The sequence below is a fragment of the Desmodus rotundus genome, chromosome 7 (assembly GCF_022682495.2).
Source record: "Desmodus rotundus isolate HL8 chromosome 7, HLdesRot8A.1, whole genome shotgun sequence".
In the NCBI taxonomy this organism is placed as follows: domain Eukaryota; kingdom Metazoa; phylum Chordata; class Mammalia; order Chiroptera; family Phyllostomidae; genus Desmodus; species Desmodus rotundus.
The window spans coordinates 113,233,509-113,255,439 of NC_071393.1; the positions used below are offsets into that span (position 1 = coordinate 113,233,509).

At 38.5% G+C, this 21,931-nt stretch overlaps 1 protein-coding gene across 2 annotated transcripts; it reads right to left on the reverse strand.

The window, feature by feature from the left end:
• Positions 1-862: 862 nt before the first annotated feature.
• MED6 (mediator complex subunit 6) lies at positions 863-21,641 on the reverse strand. Of its 2 annotated transcripts, XM_024568004.3 has the most exons (8): positions 21,538-21,641; positions 18,141-18,300; positions 16,464-16,555; positions 14,623-14,705; positions 14,226-14,334; positions 11,898-12,013; positions 2,174-2,201; positions 863-1,567 (listed from the first exon to the last, which is right to left on the reverse strand). In XM_024568004.3, the coding sequence occupies exons 1-8, from the start codon at positions 21,557-21,559 to the stop codon at positions 1,437-1,439; spliced, it is 741 nt and encodes a 246-aa protein (XP_024423772.1). In that variant the 5' UTR covers positions 21,560-21,641; the 3' UTR covers positions 863-1,436. The 2 variants fall into 2 exon arrangements, with proteins under 2 accessions (XP_024423772.1, XP_053784443.1); XM_053928468.2 differs by lacking the exons at positions 863-1,567; positions 2,174-2,201 and adding an exon at positions 10,458-10,887.
• Between the last annotated feature and the right edge of the window lie 290 nt (positions 21,642-21,931).

The window sequence follows — 21,931 nt, forward strand, 5'->3', positions numbered from 1 at the left end:
GGGAATTTAGGCAAAAGGTGTGTGTGTATGTGTGTATGAATTATGTCAAAATAAAAAGCTAAAAGAAAAATCTTATACAATACAGAAAATCAGATATTTTATAAAAGCAAAAGTCAAAGATGAACAATTATTCAACCACTTAAAATGATAAAACACCATTTTTTTTTGCTACTTAATTAGCAAAAAACCAAGTGACAATAGTCAGTGGTAGTAAAATTCCGGGGGTGTTGGTATTTTCATACTTCACTGTTTCAGTGACAACTGGTCCAAACCTTTCGAGAAAAATAACTCGTCGATATGGACTAGGAGGGGAAAAAAGGTACAAATTCTAGTGATTCTACCACTTGGACTCTATCCTACTAAGTACTGAAAAATCATAGACAAATGTAATCGCATCAGCCTTATTTAAAATAATGAAAACTGAGAACAACTGAAGTAAACTATAGAATGAGTTTAAGAAAATGTATAATCACTCACAGGAACTATTCAGTCATTAAGATAAATAATCTATGAAAACTAAGTAAACATGGAGAAGTGCTTACAACAGACATAATACTATGATAAATTACATGAACAGAAAAATTACAAGCTTTGATTTCTAAAATATCTATGCACAGAAAAAGACGACAAAAAATTCACATAACTGTTATAGTATTTGTAGAGTGATGGTATAGATGACTGAGGTTTTTTTCCCATTTCTTTATCATTCAGATTGTTAGTAACTTTAGTATTTTAACACTGAGAAATATGCAACTAAAAAAGAAACTAGGCTCAGTTACTACGTTAACATTAATCCTTTGTATTTACAAAGTACATCTGGAAATATTTCAGAGAGAAATAAGGGGGAAACGCCACAATGAAGTAGTTTAGACAAACACCTTTATTTGGTTTTAAACACAGAAAAGCAGTACATATGTGAGTGAGGGGCTGATCAAGTACTGTGGGGGGAAGGTTACAAAAGACACAAACAAATACCTATCTGGAAAGTTTAAGGGTCTTTATATCCTTTGTTAAAGAACAAGCACATTCTTACCTTTAACTGGAACATAATCAACAAAAGAAAAAAGCAAACTAAATATAACCAGAGTCATTGAAATTAAGAACAATCTAACAATAGCCAGTGGGGAGGAGGAAAGGGACAGTGGGGAGAGGGGTTTTCAGGAACTACTATAAAGGACACGTGGACAGCCAAGGGGGAGGGTGGAAACAAGGGAGGGAGGTGGGTTTGGATGGGGTTGCGGGGAGGGCTGCGGAGAAAATGCAGACAATTGTAACTGAACAGTAAAATAATTAAAAAAAAAAAAAAAAAAAAGAACAGGCACATTCCATACAAATGAGAGGGTTGTGACAAAGAACTTTTAAAGTCAAGAGCCCTTCACACTAATGAGGTATAATGATGGACAGCAAGTCTTGCAAGCTTCTCTCTTGTCCAATACTCACTGAAGTCTCATTCGTTTTTCAGGGGGACCTTTGGTGCTCACAGTCTGTTGGATGTTCTTTGCGGTCTCCTTCTCCTCAGATTTTACAGTTTCTGGTGTAGGTTCCGCCTCTTTCTTTGTCTGATCCACTGCCCGTGAAAAGCAGGTGTTTTTTGAAGGGGGCGAAGAATAGAGGGACGAGATCAATTTAGACAACAGTTAATGTGAATGGTTCAGACTCTCCAATTCATTTAGAATTCCTATCTCAAGTTCTAAATTTAGCTGTTTCATCGGGCAGAGGTGGAAGAATCTATTTACAAACCTGATACCAAGTAAGTATGATACTAGACAAAAAACACATGACTTTTAAATGAGACATAATACATAAACAAGATATATAATTATTTCATCCCAGTTCAATGGATAGTTCAATACCTCTTTTCAATAACGAACCAGGAGAACTTTTTCCACATTGAAATCTGAACTCAAAACTTCAAATCATCCTGGCTTTCCACACCTCCTCAATTCCTACTCTTCCCACTGTGATTCACCTTATAAATACTAGTATCACTACCACAAAAGCACCAACTTTTGGCAGTTCAGCAAGTCTCAAAGGTTAGGAGTAAGAAACTACAATGAGGGGATCTAGAAGGACAAAGTGACAACAGCTCATCGCACATGCCATAGCTGTCACTGGGTTAAACAGGCTGTTCGATCTTATTTCAATTTTAGTAAGAATACTAGACGAAACATACCTGGGACAGGCTTTTCTCCAGACTTTTGCTATAATTGAAAAAAGAGAAAACAAAGGAGAGGGAGTGGGAGAAGTAGAAAAAAAAACAGAGCAGGTTAGCAAAGTTTTCTTCCTGACTTCATAATTCTTATTAAAATCACACCTTCATTCAAATTACATTGTAAATGATTTCATGAAGAGGAACCATGGACCATAAAAAGTAAATTTATCACTTTCTACTTCTTATTCATGTGCTTCAGAAAAGACAAATCTAAAACTAGAACAAAAGAGTCAAACATAAATAACCCTTCAACACCTCCAAAGCCCTCTGCCTCCACATCCAGGCCACGCTGATTTACAAAAACCGATCAGGTAAGCAGAATCCAATGGAAGAGGAAAACAGAGCCTTTCAATTCTTCAGACTTATTTGCTTAGGGCATAAGAGCTATAAAAAAAGTAGAATGAAGTTTGGATGAACCCTCTGACTTTTAAAATTGGCAGGAGTGGGAAATACAGAGGAGAAAGAGGCACTTTTCTATGAACTTCGGATGAGTACACTACTAAAAATCCAACTGCAGAAAAACATGATCGGGGCATTGGGAGCCAGGAAAAGGTCAGATCGTTCATTCTGCACAGCAGTTCTTTGACTTGAGTCCTGTCACCTCCCTTTCCCGATTACTCCAGTGAAATGCTTTAAAACACTTTCCTCCTCTTCCTTCCTCTGCAAGGCTCACAACCTACCCCTCACCCTCAGCTGATGACTCTACCCTCTTGTGTTAAAAGAAAAAAGTCAATGCCTGAAGTTCCCTCCCATTTATCTACCTTCAAACTTATTACGCCTTTACGCACACACACAACACCTTTATATATACTTCCGTTATCTCAAGTTGTCTCTGCCATTTCAAAGTTAATGCCTCCCTTTGTTTTCTGAATTTCTTTTTTTGCCCTCCTTAGGCTTTCTTATCTATTCCTAGGACTAAAGACTACAAAATTTTCTGGTATCACATGTGCCAGATTCATGCTTGCCAAGTGCCTACCAGCCCACTCCAACTGCAAGTTCTGGAAACTGTTACACTTCGTAAGACCCAAACTGAGCTCCGTATTATTACCCACTGTGCAGAAAGGTTAACAGAGAAGGCCCGAGGCTGCTTTCCTTAGAAAGGTCAACCTGCAAGTTTGGCCCTCGGCTGGGGACTAGGAACTTGGATTTCTGGCGGATCCCCACCGTTCCCTGACTGATAACGGTGGCTACTGCACCTAGACTGTCTGTATAAATAATGCTGTTTATGCAGGGAGTGTGGGATTTCAGTACCTGCTCTTAGATACAGCACTACAGGCACCCTCCCCTCACCCCCACCAACAAAACACAGGCATCAAGTCTCTAATGGACTTCCTTGGACAGAAATATCACATCCGCGTTGCTGCATCTTCACTGTTGAGAGAAGCAGACTCCGTGTGACCCCTCGTGGGAAGGAGAGAATATAAGGAAGCCTCCACTTAATGTTTTTTTCCCCTATAACTGGCTGTATATCCCTACTATGTCACTCTAGTAAGTCCTGTGAGACCTTTACACAAATCACCAAACATGGGGAGGTCACAGACACCCCCGACACAGCCACATTATCACATATCTTATGAACATCTTAGGCTTAAACATGTCAACAAATCTTTTTAACTTTAAAGTAGGAAAGCAAATATATGGTGTCACTGAGGAAGTGAGAAACTGAGGGAGTATTCTTATGCTGCTAGCGCCGCGCCATCTGAACTCTACCGGACACCGAACTACATCTGGATTTTGGAATAATGTCATTACCTACACAATGTGCACTGTCTAGTCATTCCTAGTGAATACTGTCAAACTACTAGGATGTGGCCTGAGATGACAAATAGAATGAGGGTGCCTTTCGGATAAAGTTTAATCATGTAACCTTGGGAAAAACCTACCTGAAGTTAAGTCTATGTGTTCTAGTAGCTTCTGAAAACACCACTGAAAAGACATTCATCATAAAAGGCTCTGAGGGCCTGAACTCCCTCTGAACTCTGTATCAGAGTTAGTGTAACGGTCAGTGAGGACAAGAATTAAAACATAGAAAAAGGAGCTTCAAAGCAGTCAGCACTCCTCCAATGTTCTCTGAGCACCTCCCTAATGGGCAACATCCCTAGGACCTAGAAGCGTAACTGTTAAATACAGTAGAGAAGTAGGAGCAAGTTCTGAGCTACAAATGGTTCTGGGAAATAGGAGAGGTACACGGGAGTTCATAGGAGAGATTTCAGGTTGACCAAGAATCTTATTTTCTTTTCTAGATCTGAGGAGAAACATTTTAGGTAGGAGGAGCAAAGGAATTATTAACCATTCTAGAAAAAGCCATCCTTTTTTCCTAGTTCTATTACAGAGTTCAACATGCTCTCTCTTTGGGCGTTGGCTTTTGGTCCTTGGACGGCTGAAAGAAAGGCGGGGTTCTGGAAAATGACAACTTTTTGTGCGCCTACAGCTAAACCTTTAAAAGGAAAATGTAAAAAAACTAATTGAAATGATATAGAGTCAGCAATCTGCTTCAAAACAATTGGGAGGAAGTGGAGGAAGAAGAGATAAAATTAAATTGGGTTGGTCTGATAATTATTGAAGCAGAGTAATAGGTATATGGAGGTTCCATTAATTACTCTCTCTACTTTTCTATATTATCTTAAATTTCCATAACTTTCTATAAGGTAAAGTGTGCACGTTTTGTTTTGTTTTCGAAGATTCAAAAGAATCTCTGAGCTTTCAAAACCGTCCAGCTTAGCTCGCCAGGACAAGACAGCATGCACAAGGGATTGAAGCAGGGCCCCTGGTCATAAAAAAAGGAGAAGTCAGTCAGCTGCAATACCTCAGAATCCAAACACAGCAGTAAGCCTCTGAATGTTCTGGGGGTTACTCAGTGAAAACAGAACCTCTAACAACTAGGTTTAAGCCAAAATCTGTTTCTTTTCCTATACATATTCTAAATTTTGGTTAATAATCCACATCAAATCTAATTCTTGGCCTGAAACCTCAGAACCATCCTTAATGACAATCTCTCCAAATTTAACCGCCAAAATTTAGGCAACCCTGAATGTGAAACACCTTTTGAATCTCCATTCTTTCTCTGGCCACAGAGTTAATTCAAACTTTCCACAATCTATCGTCCCTGACTCCAAACATCACATTTTCCTAAGCATCCTCTACATTGTTATTGCTTATCTTCCAAAAAACACAAAACTAACTAAATTTCCTTCTTGCAATGGTTTTTAAACATTTACTGGGTCCCTACCGCCATCATCAATAATTCTCAGCTAGTCAGTGATAAGGGTCTAGAAGATGGAGAGAATATTTTAGCATTTTGAATAAATACTTTGTGTATTTATACAAAAATTACTACTGCTTTGGTTTGCCTTTAGTGATGATAGCTATTATTTTAACACTTCAAAGAGCTTTTAATTCAGAAACCTGTTATGTTTATGGAAGTGCTAATGGGTCATGGGTTTAAAGTAGCAAGCACTAGACTATGGCATTAACCACAAACTCCTTTAGAGAGCCTATACAAGCCATCCTTCTTGACCTGACCTTACCCTAAGCATCTTTTATGTCTCATTTTCAGAGTATTTGCAGATTTCTTTTTTTTTACAGGTATATAGAAGTATAACTGACATACAAAAACTGCACATATTTAATGTACTCAATTTGATGAGTTTAGACATATATACCTATGATACCATCAGCACAATTAAGGTAATAAACATATTCATCACCTCCAAAAGATTCCTTACGCTCCTTTGGGTTTTTTGTGCGTGCTAAGAACTCCCTTCCACAAGACATCTACACTCTTACCAAGTTTTTAAGGACCACACCACAGTGTTAACTATAGGCATCATTTTGTATAGCAGATCTCCAGAACTTACTCACGTTGTCTAACTGTAACTTTATATCCAGTTAACAACTCCCTATTTCCCCCCTTCACCCTCTAGCAACCACCATAAAATTTTCTGCATGTGTAAGTTTCACTATCTTAGATAGTTTATGTAAGTTAAATCATATAGCATCTATCCATCTTTCTGTGACTGACTTATTTCAATTAGCATAATATAGTCCAGGTCCATCAAAGATGCTGCAAAAGGTATTTCCTTCTTTTTATAAAGGCTGAATTAGTATCAACTGTATGTATACACCAGTTTCTTTCTACATTCATCTCTCTCTTCTTTTTAAATCCTTACCTGAGGATATGTTTATCAAGAGAGAGAGAGAAACAGAAAGAGAGGGAAACATTGATTGTTACCTCCCATACACGCCCCAACCAGGGATTGAACCTACAACTTAGGTATGTGCCCTGACCGGGAATCGAACCTGTAATGTTTTAGTGTATGGGATGATGCTCCAAACAACTGAGACACCCAGCCAGCACTCTCCATTCATCTCTAATGGACATTTGGGTTGTTTCCACACCTTGGCTATAGTAATTAATGTTAAAATACACATAAGCATGTAGATATCTCAGATTTCAAACTACATTACAAAGCTGTAGTAATCAAAACAGCATGGTATTGGCATAAAAAGACATATACCAATGGAACAGAACACAGAGCCCTGAAATAAACCCACACATATAGAGTCAATTAATTTACGACAAAGGGCCAAGAGTATATGATGACAGGTCAGTATCCTCAATAAATGATGCTGTAAATGCTGGACAGCCACATGCAAAACAGTGAAACTGAACCACTATTTAACACAATACACAAAAATCAACTCAAAATGGATTACATTCTTGACATAAGATCTGAATCCAAAACTTTCCTAGAAGAAAACATAGGTAGTAACCTCCTGAACTTCAGTCTTGGGGATGATTTCTTGAATTTGACACCAAAAGTCAATGCTTCGAAGGCAAAAATAAAGTAGTGGGACTACATCAAGTTAAAAAGTTTCTACACAGCAAAGGAAACCATCAATAAATTAAAGGCAACCTACCAAATTGGAGAAAATATTTGAGATGATCATGTCACACCTATTAGTATAGCTATCATAAAAAAGACAAGATATATATGCAGGGCGGAGGGGAATAAAGAGGGGGAAATGGGACAACTATAATAGCATAATCAATAAAATATATTTAAAAAAAGACAAGATATAAATATTGCTGTATAAGTACTAGTGAGGATGCAGAGAAAAGAGAACCCTTGTGCACTGTTGGTAGGAATGTAAATTGGTACAACCACTATGGAAAATAGTGTGAACGTTCCTAAAATAATTTAAATAGAACTACCAATGAGACAGCAATCCCCCTTCCGGACATATATTAAAAGGAAATGAAAGCAAGATGTCAATGAGATATGTGCATTCCCATGTTTATTGCACCATTATTCACAACAGCCAAGATACAGAAACAATCTACTTGTCCATCAACACATTAATGGATAAAGAAGATGAAATATTTTTCAGTCATTAGAAGAAAATCTTCCCTTTGGGGGAAAAAAAAAAAAACAGGATTAACCTTGAAGGTATTAAGCTAAGTGAAATTAAGTCAGACAGCAAAAGACAAATGCTATAAAATATCATTTATATGTGTAATCTAAAGAGGCCAATCATACAAACAGAGAGTAAAGTGGTGGGTTTCAGTGGCTGGGGTGCGGGTGGGGGTGAAGGACATGGAGGGATGTTGGTCAAAGGGTACAAATTTGCAGTTACAAAATGAATTAAGTTCTGGGAATCTAATGTGTAACATGGTGATTATATTTAATACTACTGTCTTACTTGAAAGTTGCTGAGAGTAAATCTTAAATGATTTCACCACAAAAAAAAAAGAGATGGTATTTATGTGACATGATAGTGTCAGCTAATGCTGTAGTAGTCATCATTCTGCACACACTAGTACATCCAATCAGTACACTGTGTGCCCTAGACTTACACAGCGCTAGACGGCAACTGTATCTCAATAAAGCTGGAAACAAAGAGTTCACCCCTAGGGCTTTTTAAATGTTATTGTAAATGGGATTGTTTTCTTAATATCCTTTTCAGACAGTGAACTGTTAGTATGTGGAAATGCAACCTATTTTGTATCCAGCAAATTTACTGAATTCATTGATTAGTTCTAACAGATTTTTGGTGGAGTCTTCAGGGTTTGCTATGTTTAAGATCATGTCATCTGCAATAAGAGACAATTTCACTTCTTTCCCCATGGGATACCTTTTTTCTTTTTCTTGCCTACTTTCTTTGGCTAGGACTTCCGGTATGACGTTGGAAGGAAGTATGAAGAGTAAGTATCCTTGTTCCTGATCTGAGAGAAGAAGTTTTGTTTTTCACCACTGAATATAATAGCTGTGGGTCTCTCACATACGGCCTTTTTTATGTACAGGTACATTCCTTTAATACCCATTTTGTTGGGCATTTTTATCATAAAAGAATTTTTTCAAATGCCTTTTCTGCATTTACTGAAATCATCGTTGTGATTTTTATCCTTTATTCTGATGATGTAGTGTATCATATTGGTTTATTTTAGTGTGTTGAATCATCCTTGCATATCAGGGATAAATCCCACTTGATCACGTGTATGATCCTTTTAGTGTGTTGTTAGATTTAGTTTGCTAGTATTTCAGTAAGGATATTTACATCTATTTTCATCAGAGACACTGGACTGTAGTTTTCCTGTCATATCTTTGTCTCTGGTATTAGAATAATGTTGGCCTCATAAAATGAATTTGGAAGTGTTCCTACCTCTTCGGTTTTTTAGAAGAGTCTGGAAGAATTGGTATTCTCTTTAACCATTTGGCGGAATTCACTTGTGAAGTCACCTGGTGCCAGACTTTTGTTTGTTGAGGTTTGTGATTACTGATACTCATTTCCGGTCTGTTCTGAGTTTCTGTTTCTTCACGACTCAGTCTTGGTGGGGTGCATGTTTCTAGGAATTTCTTCTAGGTTGTTCCATGTGTTGGCTTATAATTACTTATAGTAGTCTAATCTTTTATGATCTTTTTGTTCCGGTGACACCAGTTGTAATGTTTCCTCTTTCATTCCTAATTTTACTAATTTGAGTCTTCTCCTCTTTTTGAAGTTTCCTTTTAAAAAACACCAACTCTTAAAAAGAATTTTAAAAAAAACACACCAATTCTCAGCTTCACTGACTTTTTTCCTCTTGTTTTTCTAGTCTCTATTTCATTTATTTTTAATCTTTACTATGTTCTTCCTGCTACTAACTCATATGTGGAAATTAAACAACACACTCCCATACAACCAAAGGGCCAAAAAAGAAATCCTAAGGGAAATAAGAAATTATCTGAAGAGAAATGAAAATGAAAACACAACATACCAAAATTTATGGAATGCAGCAAAAGCAGTACTAGGAGGGAAGTTTATGGCAGTCAGTGCCAATATTAAAAAGGAAAAGTTCTCAAATAATCTAACCTTACATCTCAAGGAACTAGGGAAAAAAACTAAGGACTTTATGGTTTATGGGTATTTGTTCCCTAACACTCATATTTCTGGCTTTGCGTGCTCTATTCTCATTTTCTAGATCAGCATTATCCAAAAGAAATATAATATGAGCCACAATTATAAGTTATATATGTAATTTTAAATTTTCTAGTAGTCATATTTTCACAAACAGGTGAATTTTATATATATGAAATATTATTTCAACATATAATTAATATTTTAAATTTTAATGAAGTATCTCACCTTTTTTTCTGTATCAAGCCTTTGATCCCAGTATGTATCTTACACACATCACAACTCATGTGTAAAATGAGTTGTGGACTGGCTGTGTTTCAAGTGCTCATTGGTCACGTGTGCCTGACGGCTACTGTACTGCACAGGTCTACGTGTTCTTCCCCTGGCTTCCCTGGTATACACTGGGTACTCGCCGAATGAATGGTCAACCATACCTCACCATTTACACTCTGTAGTGGCTACTCGTCACTCCACACACAGCTATAATTCATTTATTCATCAGACACTGTTTCATCTTCAAGTGTAATCATGAGATTTCTCTGAACTGGCTTTCCTGTCCTGATCCAGCTGTGTCCTGTTCCCCTTTCCGACACATAACCACTCCAATAGTACATGTCTCTCCTACGGTGAAGTCAGGAAACGGAGCAGGGGAGGCTGTTCTAAAGTCATCTCATGGTGTTGGGGACCACTCTGTGTGGTTTCAGAGATTGCAGCCCTGCAAGAGCAGGCTCAGAAAGGGGCTAGTAAGTCTCCCTGGAAAACCTGGTAACACAGGTGGCAGACATGACCTGACTCTAACACCGAGGGTTCCCGTGGGAATCAGGCCTGACATGTACATATTTTATCCTTTGAAGTTTGCTCTGCCCAGAATCGCCCTGTCAATACAAACCATGTGTTTAAGTTCAAGGCATAAGGAGTAAACTCCTTATCTCATGAAACACATCTTAAAGACCCTCTGGCATCAGCATGTCTCATGGACCCTGACCTATGACAAATCTCTGTGTTCCTTCAATTGTTATCTATAGATAACACCTGTTTTTGTATGAATATAGCCTTTTGACATTGATTGATGAGCTACGCATATATGCTGTATACCCGTACACATACCATTCCCAATAAAAGCCGTTTGGGAGAAGGACTCAAGGCATTCCCCCGTAGAGGGAATCGCCACCCCCTATCCTGCTGGAACAACAAGATTTGTTCTCATCCGCAGACAAGATATGTTCAGGAAGATTTGTTCTCATCTGCAGCGGCCGGGAGATCTCCACGGGACGGGGTATCTACCACACATGGTGTGAAGAATCTCATTTAACTAAAATTAGCCTCAGAAATCTCTTAATTAGGCCCCCCACAAGAAAAACAGTATATATGACCTTGTATATACGTAGCCCTGTGAAGGCTCCATAAGAACTGAGATTAACCATGAGAATGACATGTTCACATATTCCATCTCATACCTACTTCACTTCAACAGCTCATGTAGCAGAAGGGCAGGTGGATTTGCTACTGCTGTTGAAACTCCCCAAACAACATGGAATTCCTGTAACTTAGACACCAAAGTGATGTAACTCTTACACTTACTCCTGCCCCCTGCATTTATCATGCCAAACCTTATGCCTTGAGTGTTCTGTTTGGGGTTGGGTTTTCTTTTGGTTACAAAAGTTTTAACTGTTCTATCATTTAAGGACTTAAACTATCCACTACATCAGGCTAGAAGTGAGCACAGAAGAGTAAAAACAGCATGAGTTTCAGATTCTATTTTTGCTACCATTTATGACACTTTTGGCAATCTTTTGAATGAGAATATTGTCTGTATGTAGTCCTAATAGGCTATTAAGATTCAATGAGGAATTAAACTTAACAGCACAGAACGGTGAAATTAATGATATATGGAATTTCCCTGGTGAGGAGGACATATTAATTCCATCCCCTTTACCCACGTTCCCCATTAAGTCCTTCGAAATCTCGCCTTTGATTCAGAGATCATTTTTTAACTAATGAGGAAAATCAGTATTTTCAGGTCACATCTGAAGCAGTTCCCAGTTGAGAATAAATATGCCAGCCCTGGCTGGGTGGCCCAGCTGGATGGAGTGCCGTCCCCATACGCCAAGGCTGCGGATTTGATCTCTGGTCAGCGCACATACGAGAATCAACCAATAAATGCGTAAATAAGTGAAACTACAAACTGATATTTCTCTCTCTAAAAATCAATAAAAATTAAAAGTAAATAAAAATAAATACACCAGAAAAAACAATGTCAAATCAAAATAATCACATATGTTCTCATTACCTGCACAAATTTGGGCGGAAACTTTTGTCTCAGGTCTAGGAGTAAGGCATCCACACGTTGCCTCTGGAAAATAGAGCTTGGTTCTTCTTTCCTTTTGGTCTTAGGTTTGACTTTATCTATTAAAATATGAAGTCCAAATCAAAACACAGCCTAGTTTGATGTTTTATATTTTATAAATCTTTGTCGAGCATAAATATACTCAAATTTCATTATTTTTAATGGCTGCTAGTTCAAAAATAATACCCCAATAAGTTAAACAGAGAGTATACAAAGAAGTGTTCTAACTCTTCCTTCTTACTTGAAGTTAACATTCTAACATTTAAAAAGCTGATGTCTTGCCCTCGCTGGTGTAGCTCAGTGGATTGAGTGTGGGCTGTGAACCAAAGGGTCGCCGGTTCAATTCCCAGTCAGGGCACATGCCTGGGTTGCAAGGCCAGTTCCCCGGTGGGGGCCATGTGAGAGGCAACCACACATTGATGTTTCTCTCCTTCTCTTTCTCCCTCTCTTCCCCTCTCTCTAAAAATAAATAAATAAAATCTTTAAAAAAAAAAAAAAAAAAAAAGCTGATGTCTTTTAAAGATACTTTAGTTTTAACTTTGTAAAGTATATGACTGTCTAACCACTATGCTGTACATCTAAAACTATACAAAATAATACTGAATGTAAACTATAACTGAAAATACATTTTTTAAAAAGAAACTTTTAGTATAAAAGCATGGATAGACAAAAGAATTTTAAGGCTAACATTTTCCATAATTACCAAAATCACAATCCAGATTATTCGTCTGAAATTATCTTGTGTATATTTTAAGTATACTAATGGTCTTTTCCCATGAAACCCTACAGGTGCAAATGGAAAATGCAACTTTCACAAATTCCCCAAGTTACCAACCTCAATTACGAAGATTATAATTCACTGAAAAAAAAAAAATAGGACAAACCAAACAACAGAAGATCCTCAAGATAAGAAAAAAAAAAAGAACAAGAGAAATTCTGAAATTAATGATATGTGGGATTTCCCTGGGAGTAGGATGTACTGGGAGACTGTCTCTAAATGAAGGGCTCCAGGTAAGTTTTACTCCAAACATTTCATTCGGCTAGGGGAAAAGAGCTCTTAGGAGTTTATGTAACTGATGCAAACTTTCCTACATAATGTTCGGCCTACAAGTACTAAGAATAAATATAACTGTATCTGAGAGACCAACCTTTCATATAAGTCTGAATTCTATTTAAAGGCTACTTTTCCATTAGTAATTTATTCTAAACTGCTATTTCTCAGAGAAGGAAATATACACTATAGGTATACTGCTATACATGCATTTCTAGAAGTACTTACTGGTAAAATAAGGTGTAGAATAAGTAGCAGATTAGCAGCTATGGAACCTAGGGATTCTGGCATCACAACAGATAACAGAATGGCAAGATCAGAAAACAGACTGGTCACCTGGGGATAAGTCTCTAAGAGTATCTCCTGTACTTTTAAGATGGGGGCAATTCAGCCCTGGCCACGTGGCTTAGTTGGTTGGAGCATCATGCACCAAAAGGTTGCCAATTTGACTCCCAGTCAGAGCACATGCCTAAGTTGAAGGTTCCATCCCAAGTTGGGGCACGTACAGGAGGAAACCAATCGATGTTCCTCTAAAAATCAACGGAACCTTGACTGGTGTGGCTCAGTGGATTGAGCGCCGGTCTGTAAACCGAAGGGTCACCAGTTCGATTCCCAGTCAGGGCACATGCTGGGGTTGCAGGCCAGGTCCTCAGTTAGGGGGGCATGCGAGAGGCAAATGATCAATGTATCTCTCACACATCAATGTTTCCCTCCTCTCTTTCACCCTCCCTTCCCCTCTCCCTGAAAATAAATAAATAAAGTCTTTAAAAAAGTAAAAATAAAATTCAGTGGAAATATGTCCTCAAGGGAGGATTAAAAAAAAGACTGGGGGGGATTCAGGTTCCAAATTTCCAGATGACTCAACAGTTACATAAGCAAGAAATATCATTACTCATTCCTCATCACTGATGTTCTCTGCATGTTCCAAATATTTAAAAACCTTGAACCCACTTATCAAAGAATAACACTTACCTAACATTAAAATTTACATCTGTTCCTATGAGAAAGCTATTATCACCACATCTATTTATATAAATTATAGCTGTGACAATGTCATCATCCTATGAAGAATCGTCCTAAGGAGAAGTAAAATAGACCTAGAAATCATCAACAGCCATTTTCCCAACAAAACCAGCTTCATTCTTTTAGAGTACCAAAAGCAGCTTCATTCTTTTACAGTACCAAAAAAAGTTTTCAGAGGGTCCGGGTGTCCTACCTACCTTGCTCTTCATGATCTTTGAAGTGCCACCAGTACCCTTTGGAAGGATGATATCGACAGTATGACATAGCTTCATCAAAAGCTGACTGAATGCCATGCACCGCAGTAAGCTTGTAGAAAAAAAAATTCCTGAATTTCTCATTAGATTAACCAAAATTTCCAAAGTAAATACAAAATACTACATTTGTAAAGACAGCAATTTTCCAGTTTTCAGAACCTGCATCTCTACATAGCCGGGTTATCGTATATACTTTTAATACAGAGTTAGCCCACAGTAACAATGCTCAAAGCATTCTAAAACTGAACACTTTATAAGGGAGAGGAGCTCCTCTTTGTTCTTGAAAACAAGGTAGCTCAAGTAAAAGTTTCCTTCGGTGTTTAAATGTGAAGACACTTACCACTCTAGAGTTTATAACTGATCCTAAGTCTGGTGCCTGATAGATCACTCCAGCGATGATATAGTAATCTGCCAGTGGGACAACTAAAGCAGTGGGAGAAAAAAATGTTTATGAACACAGCTATATACATCAATTACTAAATTGATTTCCATTAGAAAAACAACTAAAATTTGACATTTTCCCATATTAAAACTTAAGGCAGGGCCTGGCAATTCCCATTTTTGTAAATAAAGTTATATTCAAAAACAGCCACACCCATTCGTTATTATCTATGGCTGCTATGGCAGCAGTTGAGTGACTGTCACGGAGACCATGACGCCCACAAAGTCTAAAATATCTACTCTGTGGACCTTCAGAGAAAGAGTCTGCCAACACTTGTCCTAGAGTCACTAGCATATCTTGTTAAAATCAGATTCTTACTCAGTAGGCACCACGCATTTCTAAGAAGTTCCCAAGTGACCCAATGCTGGTGTTAGTCACACTTTGAACTTGCCTCTGTGCCCCAGTCCTGGGTCCTAAGGCGTAAAAGAGCTGCTACTGAGGCTGGTGCCACCTTGTACAGCTTCTATACCTTGAACCCTCTCATCACAGAAATCCTGTCTCTGGTCTTGCCTTTGTTCTAAGGTTCTCTTTTGCTCTGGGCAGAAACTCTAGAATTTTACAGTAAATTTAAATTCTTGACTCTGGAATCATGACTTCTTTAACAAGTCATTCTCTGCAATCAATATCAGAGTTGTTACTAAATGTCTCGATGAGGGTATCTAATTAAGAGATGAAGATGGTCATCTCTGGAAATAGGTGACTTTTTGATTCAAAATCAAATTTGGCCCTGGCTGGTGGCTCAGTTGGTTGGAGTGTTGTCCTGTATGCCAAAAGGTCACAGGTTCGATTCCCAGTCAGAGCACGAACAAGAGGCAATCAATTAAAGTTTCTATCTCTCTCTCAAATCAATAAACATATCCTTGGGTATAGATTAAAAAAAAAAAAAAACCCTTAAAAAAATCAAACCTGAATTCTATACTCTTCATTTTGATTTCTAAGGCCAACTTTTGGTTGAATGTGTCAATGAGAATTTTTAACTGACCTTCTATGATTTTGGTACAACTGCACCTACTATGTATTTTGTAACAGAATTAAGATTCCACGACTATGAAAAGAAAGGTTACTTGGGATACTCGAGGGTCAGCTGGAATCCCAACGATTGCGCTCACAGGAAAAGGTGGTTTCAGTACAGAGAGCTTCTCTGTTAGTACTTGCAGCGGTGTCCTTGGGCATGCTGGAAGACCCGTGGTGTCCAAACATGTAACCAATGGAACTTGGCTTTTGAAACACTGCCTAAGTGATAAAGCTATGCCAGGTGTACAGCCTTCCTAGACAATCTGTACAAACAATGTGATTATAGTGGAAACCTGATTTCCTTCTAAGGGTCTGGAATTTTAGCAGCCAGAGGATGTCTACATCATTAGCCCTCAATAAAAACTCTGGACTTAAGAGTCTGAAATGGACCTCCCTGAGCTGGTGGGTATACGAGGTATAGCCCCCTCATGGGAGGGAGAGTATAGGAAGCTTACACATAGATTCCTGCCGACCCACTTGATGAAGGCTCTTTCCCTTATTGATCTGGCTGTGTACCCTTACTGTGTTGCCATAACAAACCATACATGTGACTGACTATATGCTGAGTCTGCTGAGCCCCCCTAGTCAAGCACTGAACGTGTATGTTCTCTTGGGGATCCCCAAAAGACAACCTAATTAAAAAAAAAAAAACCCACATGGCTCAGAAAGTAAGTAAGTCATGGTGTTTTAAGAAGAAAATAATGCCTCAAGTTTACACATTTTACCTTGGGTAGGGGACTGCCGCTGTTGCTTCCGAATAATAAAAAGAATGGGCTCTTGAGCATGTAAAAGGATGTATTCTACTCCAACCATCTGACTGAATGAAAACAGAACACAGACATCCAGAGATCTATGAATGTTCTACAAACAATTCTGTAGAACATTCAAATTATTATATAAAATTACAGCAACACTGTAAGAATAATTAGAACCGCCTATGTTTGATGTTAAAAACTGGCTGTTTAATAAAACTGGTTATTTTCTGAGGTTGTAAAATACAGATAACATAAGATTTGGTTCTTAAACAGCAAAATCTCTTTACAAAAATTAATGGTGAACTTACATTTTCATCATTGAAGTACACTAAAGAGTATGTTTCAAAAAAGGCAACCAAAATACCATGCTTTCTGACCTTAGATCTATAAGTATATGTAAAATATAAAAGTACACATGAGGACTATTCATGTCTTGACTGTACGTGTCAACTACACATTTTACTCCACCAGCAAACATCAAAACCTTATCCTTGCCCCATTGCATTTTTGATCTCACAGATTATGTTTAAAAGTAACAATAAGTTCTCTTAATAGTTATAAACATTTGTCTCGTAACAAAAGCTATTTAAAAATACCACAGAAGCTTGCCCTGGCCAGGTGGCTCAGTTGGCTGGAGCATTGTCCCGTACACCAAAGAGGTTGCAGGTTCATCCCCAGTCAGGAAACATACCTAGATTGTGGGTTTGATCCCTGGCTGGGGCAGGTACAGGAGGCAACTGATAAATGTTTCTCTATCACACAGATGTTTCTATTTCTCTCTCTCTCTCTCAAATCAATAAACATATCCTTGGGTAAGGATTTTTTTTTTAATTTTAAATACCTCAGAAATTTAATTTTATGAATTCCCCCTAGTGTTTTAATGACAGGTAAAAAAAACTTTATTACATAGCAGTTTCAGAAAGTTTCATAACAGTAATAAATTCTTAACATTCTAAGTCTGAAGAATGTTGCTTTGCATTTGTTTGGCTAAAATTGTATTTTCTTTATATAATTCTTTTTTTAAAGATTTTATTAATTTTAGAGGGAGTGGAAGGGAAAGAGAAAGAGGAAGAGAAAGAGAAACATCAATGTGTGGTTGCCTCTCCTGCGCCCCCTACTGAGGACCTGGCCCACAACCCAGGCATGTCCCCTGCTTAGGAATCAAACCAGCAACCCTTTGGTTCACAGGCCCATGCTCGATGCACTGAGCCACACCAACCAAGGCCAAAATTGTATTTTCTTTATTTGTCATACAAAGATAAATCTACTACAGACCTACTAAAGACATTAAATTAAATGTAGAGAAGACAGTAAGTACAGATAGCATAGTAAGTATAGGTTGAGAATAACAGCTGCATTGCTAAAATCATCAATCACACCTACATCCAAACTTCATAGCTATATTTTAATTGGACAGTAATATATGAAGTTACACACAGAAGACTTCCTAAGCAACAAGTGACTACTAATAATTCCTTTGCACATCAAAAATTTTTACAAACCCAAAGAGAACTCCAGTTCTTCCAAAACTTCTACTCGGTACTTCATGATCCACAGCTTGAAAGAACTGTTGTTCACTGCAGAACCTCCAGTTGCAAAGATGCTACCTTCTTATAATAACTTACTCTAAGTGTTACAATAACTTACTTTAAGTGTTCTAATGTTAGTCTCTGCATTTTGACCACTTCATTATTACATGTTCTGTCATAAAAGGGATTACTTCTTTCTGAAAAGTAATCCAGGACATTTCCACTGTTCAAAGCGGGGATCCATGAACTGTCGACCCAAGAAATTCCCAGCAGATTATCTACAGGAAAGAAACAAAATAATAAAATATGAGAAAGGAGAAGAAATCTAACCCTATAATTATGTATCTAATGTTGTCGGCACTATGAATGGAAGGAAGACATGTACCCTAACTGACATACTCTTATAGTCCAACAGAAGAGATAAGTACGCAAGAAGACAACAACTCGACATGGTAAGTGCTACAATAACAGCATGAACAAATGTGCTATGAGAGCACAGTAGAGGGTGCAGAGTACCTTACCTGAGGAAACTGGAATGACTTTTCATGGGGTGAGGGTTTCAGGACTATATGTTAAAGATTAAACAGAGGTTCATCCCAGAAAAAGAGAGGCAAAGTAATTCTAAGTAGAGAGAACGCATATAAAAAGGTGGGAAACATAAAAAAAGTATATTATGTTTACAGAATAATTTGATTAGGTGGAGAAGTGATAGGATGTGAAATCTAAAGAAGTCTTTCGAAAGAATGGAAATCCTAAATTTGTATATATTGTTAACTAATTCAAAAGTTTTCAGACAACATGCACGTCAAAGAAAACATTCAGAGGCACCAGTCTGAAACTTCCAATCAAGGACAGAGAAATAAAGAAGCTCTTATTATAGATGAAATAATAAAGATGCAACAGTTAAAGGGCAAATGAGAAGCAGAATGCCTTCAATTACAGCCATATAATTTCACATTTTAGAATAGAATTAAATCTGAAATTTACAAAATGCACAAATGAAAAAAAAGACACGATAACTAAGTACCTTTAATCAATGAGCTTCTATTAGCCACTGGCTGCAATAATGTTTCATACCACTGACTAGTAAATCCCACTAGGTATGAGTCATGAATGCCTATATAATACTGGTTGAAGAAAGAATTAAAACCTCAACCTCTCCTATACTGTAACCGCTTCTGGTATGTTTGAAGAAGTGAGACCTAACCCCAGGTGACAAGAAGTTGTGAACAAAATGAATCAAGCGAGACAAAGTAAGTGTATAAATTAAAAACCAAGAAAACAATTAAGTATGTTAATGACCAAATAATCAGTATAGACCATTAAGATGGTTCATCATAAATGAATCATGCCATAACCAAATATGTAACAAGCCAGCAAATAAAAAGACAGATTTTCTCATGAAAAGCAGCTAAGGATAATCATTATTCTCAGCTTTAAGCGCTATAGCCCAGTTATTAAAGTAGTTTTGCCTGAAGCAACTTTGTTATACATTTCTGTAGGAATGATTACATAAAAGTATTTGTAGAGGACAATTTTAGGTTTCTTTCTCACTCAGTGGAAACTATGCCTGTATGATGTCATAACAAGTTACTGGCAATAAACTGTTATAATATTACAGATCATTTCCACAGAGAGTAATCTGCAGACACGAATAAATGTTTAGTAAAGATCCTACCTACCAACAGTTATGAACAGTCAACAGATACGGGCATGAGGTGATGAGGACCCAGTGGAAGGCAGTGGAATGCACAGGAAGATCCGGAGGGAGTTACCAATTATCTCTCACCTCATTTCCTCCCCACCTCGGATCTCACTGTTTCCGCCATACCCACCCCCTTGCTGCTCCTCTAACACACCAGGCATGCTCTCACCTCAGAGCCTTGGCAATGGCTCTAAGAAATCTAAGAAGTACATTATGTAAGCTAAATATTTGGAAATAGTCTGAACTAAGGGTTTTTTTGGGGGAGGGGGTTATGTAGAAGCAAAGGAGCATGCTAACATGGCCCCAAAACAGCTCTCCAACAATCAGGAAGTGATAAAATTAGGCACTGGAAAACACTGGAAAACTAACTTATAATGAAAGACAAACATGTAAAAGCATTACCCAGAAATGCTGAAGATCACTGGGCATTTTGAATAACTAAAAAATGAGGATATATTTGTAATAAGTTTGCTAGACTCTACTCTGGTTAATACAGAAAAAGGAATCTCAAACACTTCCCTTTAAAAGTCAAGGATATAAAGCCCTGGCCAGGTGCTCAGTTGATTAGAGCCTTGTCCCGATGCACCAAGGTTGCCGTTCCATCCCCGGTCAGGGCACATACAAGAATCAACCAATGAATGCACCGCACCGGTAAGTGGAACAACAAATCTGCCTCTTCCTCTCCCTCCTAAATCAATAAAAATCAAGTATACACTAACAAAACAATCCTACAAAGAAATGATTAGGAGCATATTATAGTTTGAGGAAACTATAATCTTTTGAGAAAAGCCCTTTTTCTTTAATTTGCTGGGGGTGAGGACTGAATCTCAGCTTGCACCTAGGTACAAAAATTCACACGTACTTTAAGAAAAAGTACCACAATGTCTCAAATGGAAATAAATCTACGTTAAGAGCTTCACACAAGTGTAGAAAGCATTATGGGAGACATCACCACACAGTAAAAGATAAGGTAATGTCCAGTGCTCTCTCTCGCCACTCAATTTTCCCTGGGAAATTCCATAATCCCAACCTGGAGGAAGCTGGTCTGTGCTAGGTTCTCAGGCTTCAACCATTTTTTAATCTCCCTTCCGTTCACTCTTCGGAACCCCAGAGCATAATTACTAGGCGTTCCCCCCGCCCCCAAATTCACTGAAATAGATGTGTGTACGTGAGCTGAGAAGAGAATGTGTGACCTAAGGCTATCTGAGATCAAGCAGCAATGAAGGTAATGCGTCTCCATATATTTATTCACTGACTCAGCAAATATTTGAGAACCTTTACAGTCCAGCTGTGAAAAAGAAACGACCCCTACCTTCCGTTATTGTTGGGTGTTCGATGGAAAGTATTGCAGAGTCAAAAATAAAACTTACGGTAGAAAATTTTAGGGATTCACGCTCAGGGACGAAAAGGGCACGATGTCAGAAATAAAGCAGCCACGACGCCAAGTCTCAAAAGATGAACCAAATTCCGTCGGTTCATTGCCCCCCTTCCACTCGGCTCAAAGGCCATTCCTTCACCGGGAGAGAACAGCGTCAATATTTACCGTGGAAATAGATGTGTAAAACAATACTGCGGATTTGAGGGCTCAAAGCCCAGAGCGCTTTCCGGTCCCTGCGTTCCGACACTTCTAAGAGACCCCGGGGAAACTGGGAAACGCTAGGCAACTTTTCGCCAGATTAAAGCCTTGGGTCGCCCACAGAAAAAAAGCTTGGAAATAACACAAATGAACCTGAACCTTGCCGCCGCGAACTGCAAAGTCCCAAACCAGACCCCAGACAATCAAGAAACAAAGGCTAACAACACAGGTTACCTCGGATATCCACCGCCGCCATAATTCCAAAAAGTGTTCACGGGCTCTTTTTCCGGCGCAGAGAAAACGTAGCAACTACGGCGACGGAAGCAGCGGGCTGCAGATCCAAGGTAGGCAGGGTGGAGAGAGGCGGGGCTGGAAGGTGGGGAGAGGTGGGGCTGAGAGGTGGAGAGAGGCGGGGCTGGAAGGTGGAGCGCAGCGTGAGAAGGAGGGGCGGGGCGGGGAGGTGATGGGCAGGGCTGGGACGTGGGGGCGGGGCTTAAGGGTGGACCCGGGCGAGAGGAGAAGGGGTGGGGCGGGTAGGAGAGAGGCGGGGCTGGAAGGTGGAGAGGGGCGGGGCTTAATGAGGAAATAAAAAATGATTACCAAGATATTGATTTATAAAACTAAGTGC

Coding starts and splice junctions, on each gene's coding strand:
- MED6 (XM_024568004.3), bottom strand. CDS start 21,559: ATGGCGGCGGTGGATATCCGAG. Junction 14,706..16,463: donor GCGGCAGTCCCCTACCCAAG/GTAAAATGTGTA, acceptor CCACTGCTTTAG/TTGTCCCACTGGCAGATTAC. Junction 1,568..2,173: donor TGGAGAAAAGCCTGTCCCAG/GTATGTTTCGTC, acceptor TTTCACGGGCAG/TGGATCAGACAAAGAAAGAG.